The 10,158-nt window shown below is 46.6% G+C and overlaps 1 protein-coding gene across 1 annotated transcript; it reads right to left on the reverse strand.

Moving 5' to 3' along the window:
* Positions 1-330: 330 nt before the first annotated feature.
* On the reverse strand, positions 331-9,860 carry Pla2g1b (phospholipase A2 group IB). The gene is made up of 4 exons (XM_075976259.1): positions 9,784-9,860; positions 2,792-3,046; positions 1,703-1,830; positions 331-523 (listed from the first exon to the last, which is right to left on the reverse strand). Exons 1-4 carry the CDS (start codon positions 9,858-9,860, stop codon positions 417-419), a joined length of 567 nt encoding a protein of 188 aa, XP_075832374.1. The 3' UTR covers positions 331-416.
* Positions 9,861-10,158: the final 298 nt, after the last annotated feature.

Genomic DNA, 10,158 nt, shown 5'->3' on the forward strand with positions numbered 1-10,158 from the left:
TCCTTCTTCTCCTCCTCCTCCTCCTCCTTTTTTTTTCATTTTTCCAGAGAGGGTTTCTTTGTGTAACAGTCCAGGCTAGCCTGGAACTCACTTTTTAGGCCAGGTTGGCCTTGAACTAACGACACCTGCCTGCCTCTGCCTCTGCCTCTCCCTCTGCCTCTGTATATCATGTGCTGGATGGAAGGCATCACCCACTCTTCAAGTTGCTCCCCTAATGGCAATGTCTTTCTCGTTAATCTTCACCTTTCAGGGCTAGATGGAATGATGTTCTCTAAGGATCTAGCTATATTTGGTAGCCAGAGAATGCAATCACCAAAGCTGAGTTTTTCCAGGAGGTGCTTTATTGGAGGGCAGAGTGTATAGTGAACACAGTCACCCAGGTGGGGGTGGTGATGTCAGTAACTGGGGTGAGAAGCCTAGCACTTAATTCCTTTGTTCTCCTTGTTGTAGGGAGCCTTGGAGAAGCAGATGGCGGCCTCACGGTCACAGTTGCAGATGAAGGCCTCACAAGCGTTGTTTTTGGCTGGAGAGGAAGAAAGAAAGAAAGGGAGCTGATCCATAGAGTTTATAACCTAAAGAAACCGTGGTGTCCTATCTGTGCAAATTCAGAGTTGAGAGACACACACATGAGGACACTGGGTTGTTTAAACTGCTGAAACTCACAATAAAAAAGTTGCTGTGGGTCTGGGCAGAGGGCACAATTGGTAACACAGTTGGTTAGGATGTCCTGAGCCCATGTAAAAGTCAAGGTGTGGTTGGGGCATCTGTAACTCTTTGGGAAGTGGGGAGCACAGATCCCCAAAACTTGCTGGTCAATCAGGGTAGCTAAAGGTGAGTGTTGTGTTTGGGGAGAGCCCCAGCCTCTAAAGACATGGTGGAGAGCGACTGAAGAAGACAGGGGATGCCAACTCATTCCTATACAGAAAAAATAAACATATATATTTAATCCTAAAACCAGGAAATCTACAAATATCAACACCCACTTCTAAAATTACATGATTTAAGACAATCCTCCTGCCTTCACCTCCCTGGTGCTAGGATTGCTACCAATTTGTAGGTTCTAAAGGTGGAACCCTGGGCTCTGCGCATGCTAGGTAAGCGCTGTGGTAACTAAGCTATGTCCCCAGGCCTCTGAACCTCACCTGTAAATGGGAAAGATAAAGCTTGCCTTGCATCGGTGTTTAGTCAAGAGTTTGGCTTATGCCCAGTGATGCAGATTTCAAGTATTTAGTAAATATGGAATCAGTGTAACAGCAGCTAATAGGAGAGGCTTTGAGCAGGCAAGATAGCTCAAGTCAGTGCACAAGTCCCGGCTCCAGGGCTCACATGGCAGGAGAGAACAGACTCCTGCTCCTTGTCCTCAGACCTCTCCACCTGTCTTGTGGAACAAGCACGGCCTCCCCCAGAAATACATAAAATCTTTAAATGTTTTTAAAAGAGGCTTCTGGAAATGTACATCTTTGTTGTGGGACCAAATGTCATCACTTCTAAGCTGGGCGATTTGGGCATGTGATCCAGCCTTCCTCATCTTCCCCATCAGTGACATCATCTATATTTTAGTATCTGCCTGATAAGGCTGTTGTGAGGTCCGGTGAGACCAAGGCAATGACCACTAAACGGTGACTGTCCTTGTTACTTCCATGCCCCTTCCAAACCGATCGAAGTCCAAGCAGAGTCCAGAGGGCCCCAAGGGTAAACCTACCGCTGCAGGTGACCACGTTCCCGGAGCAGGTGAATGAGTATGAGTTGGTGTAGGGGTTGTCAATGAGGACTTTACAGTCCTTCAACTTCTTCGCCTGCGTGTAGCAGTTGTCGTGAGTCTGGCAGCACCTGGGGAGTGCAAGGAACAGTGAGGGCGGAGCACGAGCCCGCCGGAGGCCAGGTCTTTTTCACATCGCTTCATCTTTCTCACACGCTACTATTGCTAAACATGCTAAACATGACTTTCCAGAAGAAATTGTCCTAAGGCCCTAGAATCTGAGATCTCTATTAGCATATATGTATTTATTTCTTTATTGGTTTTTCGAAGCAGGGTTCAGGAACTCTCTCTGTAGACCAAGTTGGCGTTGAACTCACAGAGAGGTAATAAATGTGTAAATAATCATTGCCCAGATATAAGGATATCGGGGAGGGGGGGGCTGGAGAGCTGGCTCAAGAGCACTGACTACTCTTAAGCAGTTCACTTCCCAGCAACCACATGGTGGCTCACAGCCATCTGTAATGACATCTGGTGCCCTCTTCTGGCCAGCAAGCATACAGACGGACAGAACACTGTATACATAATAAATAAATAAATCTTTTTTAAAAAGAATATTTTTTGAAACAATTTTTTTTATCGAAAGTTCCAAGTGTGGTGGTGTCTGCCTTTAACCCCAGTACATGGGAGGCAGAAGCAGATGGATCAATTCAAAACCATCCAGGGATACGTAGTGAGACCCTGTCTCCAAAAAATGGTGTTTTTTTTTTTTTCCAAAGCTGCAGGAATATAGTGAAATTACATTGTCTGAAGCTGACACACTGAGGGTGGCCGTGATGGTTGACCGTACCCTAGGCGGCCACTAGATGGCAGCATTGCCCCGTATTTGCAGCCTGGTCTATAGAGAGTTTCAGGACAGCCAAGGCTACACAGAGAAACCCTGTCTGCAAACACAAACAATAAATAGTAAGTAGATAAAAAAGAAACTGTGATGTTTAGTGAATATGCATGCTTAGTCACTCCTCGTGAGATGCTCTGCTGTGCACTTCCCCCATGCCGACACAGACACTCCAGGCTCCCACCTGATTCACTCACCTGTCCAGTTCGTCCACGGGGGTGCCTGAGCCACCCAAGCCACAGTAGCAGCCATAGTTGTTGTATTCCAACAAGGGATTGCTCCCGGGGATGGTGCACTTGATCACATTGCGGAACTGCCACAGAGCCCGACGGCTGATGCTGTGTGCAGTAGCGCCTGCTGCAAGAATGCACAGAACATTCCAGTCAGTCGCACTTGGCTTTACCAGGGTCTGATGCCTGCCTGCCAGCTTCCTCCTTGACTCCTCCCAGCTGCTGCAATGGGAGAGCCATGAACAGAGAGGTGTGTGTGTGCATATGTGTGTGTGTGTGCGTGTGTATATATACTTGCCTGTACACATGTTCAAAGCACACTTAGGACCACTCATAAATGTCATCTTACACACGAGGAGGTCAGAGGACAGCTTTAGAGAGTTGATTTTCTCCCTTCACCATGTAGGTTTTGAAGACCAAACTCACTCAAGTCACCAGGCCTAAGCAGAAAGGTGTCTACCTTTTTGGGACAGGAAGAAACTGACCTCTTAGCTCAGTACCCAGCAATCCAGCCATCTCTTGAGTTTGAGAACTGCCCCACTTTTACTCAAGCCCAGGTGAAACCCGGCCTCAGCCAGCAGTGGGATTCATCACAGTTCTAGCTGAGACCTTGAGCCACAGAAGCAGCCAACACCTGCTATTGTTTCACACTGGAGACTCAGAAGGAATCTGTTGTAAGGCCACGCACAGCTCATACACAAGATCATCACGTGTAACGTCAGCACACGACATAACAAACTGTTCCTCAGCTGAGGAGCAGGAAATGAGATGGGATTCAGTGTGCAGTGGGATCCTTGGTCCCCATTAAAATGAAGGAGAAGCCAGGCAGGGTGGAGCACACACTGTGTAATCCCAGCGATCTGGAGGCTGGGGCCAGAAAATCAGAAGTTCAAGGCTTTCCTGGGCAATATAAGACCACGTTACAATCAAACAAGACAAGAGATTCTGTTCAGTTTGCATTGTGCTTGCTAAGCATGCAGGAAGCTCTGACTCCATCCCCAGCACCACGTATCCCTCTCCAGAGTCGCTGAAGGACCAGACAGTCACGGTAATCCATGACGGAATGGCGCATCTGATGCCGTGTGTCACTCTGCCTCACAGAGAGAAGTGGAGAGACAGGAAAAAGAAGCCAGAGGCAGGGATGAAAAGACAGTGTGGGCGCAAGCCTCCCTTCTTCCTAAGAAGAAGTTGATCAGCAAGGAGGTCCGTGTTGAAGCTGGGTCAGTGTGGGTCAATTCTTGGGTTTGTCTCCCCATGCTCTTTCAGGACGACTGTGTTCATAAATGCGTGGAATGCTGTGGATTGCCCTCCACCCCAGAGTCGGTCCTGCACCTCAGCCTGCAACTTCTCCCTTCCGTAAGCCTGGGATTCCACTTCACGTCTTCCTTCCCCCCACTTCCTTGCCCAGGTCACAGATGGGACAAGTGCCCAGAAGTGCCAGCACACTCACCTCTTCTGAGACACTCTCTACAAGTTCTCGGACAGAATTTTTGTTATTTACTTAACCTTTTGCTTTTTTTTTTTTTTAAGTGTCTACTTATTTAGTTCAGGCTGGTCTTGAATTCTCAATCCTCCTACCTCAGCCTCCTAAATGATGGAATTTTGGGCATGCACCAACCACCATGCATAAAGAGTCATCTCACTTTTGGAAAGGCTAGGGAGAGTTTGGTTCTGATGCTTTCCCATTAAAGAAGCCCTTCCTGGGGGCTGGAGAGATGGCTCAGCAATTAAGAGCATTTGACTGCTGCTCTTCCAGAGGCCCTGAGTTCAATTCCCTGCAACCACATGGTGGCTCACAACCATCTGTAATGGAATCAGATTCCTTCTTGTGGTGTGCATGAAGATGGAGTACTCATATACATAAAATACATGAATAAATAAATCTTTTTAAAAAAAGAAGAAGGGGGCTGGAGAGATGGCTCAGCAGTTAAGAGCATTTGACTGCTCCTCTTCCAGAGGTCCTGAGTTCAATTCCCAGCAACCACATGGTGGCTCACAACCATCTGTAATGAGATCTGGTGCTCTCTTCTGGCCTGCAGACATACATGCAGACAGAATACTGAGAATACCATATACATAATAAATAAATGAAGAAGAAGAAGAAGAAGAAGAAGAAGAAGAAGAAGAAGAAGGAGGAGGAGGAGGAGGAGGAGGAGGAGGAGGAGGAGGAGGAGGAGGAGGAGGAGGAGGAGGAGGAGGAGGAGGAGGAGAAGGAGAAGAAGAAGAAGAAGAAGAAGAAGAAGAAGAAGAAGAAGAAGAAGAAGAAGAAGAAGAAGAAGAAGAAGAAGAAGAAGAAGAAGAAGAAGAAGATGATGATTGCAGACACACCAGGCAGTGGTGGTGCATGCCTTTAATCTTAGCACTCAGAGGCAGAAGCAGGTGGATCACTGAGTTTGAGGCTAGCCTGTTCTACAGAGTGAGTTCCAGGACAGCCAGGGCTACACAGAGAGACTCTATATGTAATCCTAACACTTGAGATATTGAGGAAAATCTGGCTATAATGTTGAATTGGAGGACATCTTCAGCCGCATTATAAGATTATATGAACAATAACGATGATGATGTGATGATGATGATGATGATGATGATGATGATGATGATGACGACCAGACTCTGCAGTCAGGACCACTTTGCGGGACCCTGGCTCAGTTAGAGTACCCACATCACAGCTCACAACTGTCTATGATATCAGTTCTGGAGGACCAGACCCTTCTTCTGGCCTCCGTAGACACTGCTCACACACAGTTCACAGACACACATGCAGGCAAAACACTCATACACATAAAGCAAAAGTCGATAGTTTTCAAACGGTTAAGAAAAATCAAACTTCCAGGGCACCTTAGTGACTGGGAAATGGGTGACGTGGTGATATGTCAGAGGCAGAAGGATCTTTCTTTGCTTGGGTAAGAGAATGGAGTGGACTTTTCTGAGGAGTCATCTGAGTTCAGACCTAGAAGCTAAAGGTGCCAGCTGTGGTTGACATGGGGGTGAGGAGGGAGCCCCAACCCACAGGCTATTAGACCCCAAAGGGAACCCCAAACCAGAGCTTCAGGAGTGGCCAGTGGAGAAGCTGCGCCCTGAAGGAAAGGCAGATGGAGGGGCGCTCAGAGGAGACGGGGTCCTACCTGCGAGCAGAGTGATCAGCAGAAGGAGTTTCATCTTGAGTGAAGAGAGGACGCAAGTGACTTCTCTTTTATAGTCGGGGCCCCACACTTCCACGATAAGGTTGTTTGCTTTGCTCTTGGCCACTCTGGGCTGGCCTTGAGTCTATCTGGGACAACCAGAGGGATTTGCCTGTAAGAAATCACTGAAAACAATGTCATGGATTTGTGGCTGGCATTTCCTCACCAAGGGGATGAGTTCTGGAGTCTTCAGACCTTGGAATTTTTATTTTCTTTCCTTTTTGCCAAGTCTCAGTCTGACCTGGAATTCACTAGGTAACTGAGGGAAACTTTGAACTCCTTTTTATTTTATTTTAATTTATAGACCACGCTTCTAGCCCAGGCTGGCCTCAAACTTGCTTTCTAGTTGAGGATGACTTTGAATTTCTTTTGAAAAAAGGTGTATTTAATTTGTAATTATGAGCATGTTCGTGTGTCAGTGTATGTGTGAGTACAGACGCCACAAATCCAGAGAAGGCGTCAGATTCCCGGGAGCTGGAGTTACAGGTAGTTGTGAGCCACCAACAGAGGTGCTGGAAACGGAACTCGGTGCTCAACAGGAGCACACTCTTAACCCGAAGCCCAACCTTGAACTTCTGACACTCCTGACTTTATCTCCAAATTCTGGGGTAGTAGGTGAGTCCCAGACGTGCCCCCAACACCCCCGCCGTGCCCGGTTTACATGGTGCTGCGGATTGAACCCAGGGTTTCATGTATGCTAGACAAACCCTCTATCTACTGAGCCACATCTCCAGCCCTGACTGAGAATTTTGCTCCTCACCTCCACCCCCTGGTCCTCGGTCTAGCTACAAGGGGCTGGGGCATCTATCCTGTTGGACACCCGAGAGAAGAGGGACAGGGCGGAGATGATTGCTGCCTTTGTGTCTTGTAATTCTTGGGGGGGGGGGGTGAATATGTCATTGCATGGTTCTGTCATGCACTTTACAAACGAGGAAACGGGTTCAGAGAGCCGAAGTAACCTGTCTAAGGTCACACAGACAGTAAATGGCAGAGCAAGGTTGGCTCACGTTTTGACCTGCCAGATTCCAAGGCATACCTAAATTTGTACATCTTAATTTTTTTCCACTAAGTAAGCATTACTTCTTTCTCACTCCCCAAAGCAGGTTTGTGAGAAAAGTTTGGGGATGTGGAGTTCTAAAACCTTAGGTGTGAGTTACAGAATAGCAAAGACTTTGGTAGAGTTGTATCAAGTGTGTATGTGGCATTCCATTTTAAAAGTGTGCATCTGTTTGTTATTTGTTTATTACATGTGTGTGTCTGAGGGCAGCTTGAAGGATTGTTTCTTAACTGTTTCCACCATGTGGGGTCCAGGGTTGAAACAGAGGGAGTCAAGCTTGGCCCAGAGTGTGTTTAGCCCCTGAACCTTCTGACCAGTCCTAATATGTAACATGATTTTGGCCACAGTTTACATTACATTAACTGCCGTCACTGTGTAAGTGCTGTCTAGTGTTTCCACTGTGTTGTGCAACCATCACCTCTAAATAGTTCCACAACACTTTATCATCCCAAGAAGAATCCGCTCTTTCCCAAACCCTGACAACTACTAATTCCCATGGGCTTCTCTCTTCTGCATCTTTTACACACATGTTGAATTTTTTTTTTTTTATTTTTCGAGACAGGTTTTCTCCGTAGTTTTTGGTTCCTGTCCTGGAACTAGCTCTTGTAGACCAGGCTGGCCTCGAACTCACAGAGATCCGCCTGCCTCTGCCTCCCAAGTGCTGGGATTAAAGGCGTGTGCTACCACCGCCTGGCTACATGTTGAATATTATTATTCAAATCCACAACCTGGAGCCATGACTCCGGGGTTTAAAGCACTGACTGCTCTTCCAGAGGACCCAGGTTCAGTTCCCAGCACCCACACGGCAGCTCACAGCTGTCTGTAATTCCAGTTCCAGGGAATCCAGTGTTCTTTTTCTGGACTCCAAGGGAACCAGGTATGCACATGGTGCATAGGCATACATACACACAAAGCGCAGATATAAATAAATTTTTAAAAATTAAACATCTAAAACCCAGAGCAGAGAGTAGTGGTGCACACCCTTAAGCCCAGCGCTTGGGAAGCAGAACTCAGGTGGATCTCTGAGTTCCAAGCCAGCCTAGACTGCAGAACCAGTTCCAGGACAGCCAGCGCTACACAGAGAAACCCTGTTTCAAAAACAAAACAGAAACAAAATACAAAATACAAAACTTTGAGCTCCAACCAATCTCGTGCCACAGTTAGGAAATTCCACTCCACGTCCAGGTTGCTGTCAAAACTCAGGTGCACAGAAAGTATAGCATCAAATTACTTACTACTCCCAGGTTACATGTATGAGTATTTTTAGAACACATGAATTTTATTTATTTATTTTTTTGGTTTATTTCTGTCTGTTCTGAAACTCATTTTGTAGACCAGGCTAGCCTTGAACTCACAGAGATCCACCTGCCTCTGTCTCCCAAGTGTTGGGATTAAAGGTGTGTGCCACCACTGCTCAGCCATGAATTTTACTTTTAGATTTGGGTTCCATACCTAAAACACATTCTCTCTCTCTCTCTCTCTCTCTCTCTCTCTCTCTCTCTCTCTCTCACACACACACACACACACACACACACACACACACACACACACACACACGTAATCCTGAACCTAAAAAAAATCTGGTCTTGTGGGTCTTGTGGGTCAGGAAAGCACAGTTAATCGATTATAAATATTGAACAATTTTCTTGGGGAGATAAGAGCAAATATGTTTACTTTATATAACGTACTAACAGCAGACTATAGGAACGAGTCCACCTGCGGTTAACTCGGTGCACCAATGAGCTCACAGAGCTCAAGTACAGGAACTTGGGGGACTTCCAAAACAGCTGAATCACCAAAAACTCCCACCTCAGCACCGATGGCCATCTCCAAAAGCTTCATAGATGGAGTCCCTTTCCCCTCCCGGGATCTCCAAAGGCCACACGCAGCCGACAGGTTTATACGTTCCAGTGTCCCTTGTCCCAAACTTTTCAGACCAAAATATTTTAGGTGTTGGGCCCCTGGAACTGGAGTTACAGATATCTGCCGGGAGCCAAACCCAGGTCCTCTGCAGGAGCAGCAAGTGCTCTCAACCACTGAACCATCTCTCCAGCCCCAGACCTTGTTTTGTGTTTATTTGTCACCTCATTTGGTTATTCCTATTGAGCAGAGATCTCTACATACCTCCCTCGCTTGACAGTTTCTCTTGTATCGACATCTTACATTAGTATGGCGCACATTCTACAATTAGTGAAACATTACTATGTTAACAAGCTGGCATGCAAGTTTATTGATGTTTCCTTTTTTAAATTTATTCTATTATCATTTTTTATGCATATGAGTGTTTTGTCTGCGTGTATGCCTGTGCACGGTGTGTGTGCCCAGAGAGCCCTTAAGAGGGCATTGATGCCCTGAAACTGGAGTTACTGATAGCTGTGAGCAGCCATGTGAGTGCTGGGAATTGAACCTGATCCTCTGTAAAGCGGCAGTTCTCTTCACGAGTCATCTCTCTAGTCTCTCCCTCCCAAGCCACTTTTTTTTTTAAGAAAGGAATTCAAGCAGTACCCTAATGCCTCAAACTCAGAACTTAGCCAAGGACAGCCTTGAACTATTTATTTATTTATTTATTTATTTATTTATTTATTTATTTATTTGGAGACAGGATCTCATAATGTAGTTCTGACCGCCTGGAACTCACTGTGTAGATCAGCCTGGTCTCAAACTCACAGAGATTCACCTGCCTCTGCCTCCCAAGGGCTGGGATTAAAAGCATGCACTACCATGCCCAGCTAACCTTGGACTCTTGACCTCCTGCCTCCACCTCTGAGATGCTGAGATTGTAGGCATGAGACGCCATGTCCAGTTTATGGGGTGCTAGGGATGGAACTCAGGACTTTGTGCATGCCGGTCAACCACTTGAATGAGCTACTTCTCCAGACTCTGTTTTTGATTTTTTTTTTTTTTTTGAGACAGGGTCACTGTGTAGTCCGGGCTGGCTTCAAAGTCCCAATCCTCTGTCCACCTCCAGTTTGCTGGGATTGCAGGCATGTACTACCACATCTGCCTGTGTGTACTTTGTGTCTGGCGTGGGCACATGCGTGTGATTATTGCAAGTGTATGCGTGTGCGTGCATGGGTATGTTCCCGCATGTGGAT

The sequence above is a fragment of the Microtus pennsylvanicus genome, chromosome 1, assembly GCF_037038515.1.
Source record: "Microtus pennsylvanicus isolate mMicPen1 chromosome 1, mMicPen1.hap1, whole genome shotgun sequence".
In the NCBI taxonomy this organism is placed as follows: Eukaryota; Metazoa; Chordata; class Mammalia; order Rodentia; family Cricetidae; genus Microtus; species Microtus pennsylvanicus.

Bases quoted from the DNA above. Each gene is read 5' to 3' on its own strand.
- Pla2g1b (XM_075976259.1), bottom strand. From the start codon at position 9,860: ATGGCGTCTCATGCCTACAATCTCAGCATCTCAGAGGTGGAGGCAGGA. The intron at 1,831-2,791 runs GTGAGTGAATCA...TGCACTCCCCAG, and splicing joins CCCGTGGACGAACTGGACAG to GTGCTGCCAGACTCACGACA. The intron at 524-1,702 runs GTAGGTTTACCC...CTTCCTCTCCAG, and splicing joins GAACGTGGTCACCTGCAGCG to CCAAAAACAACGCTTGTGAG.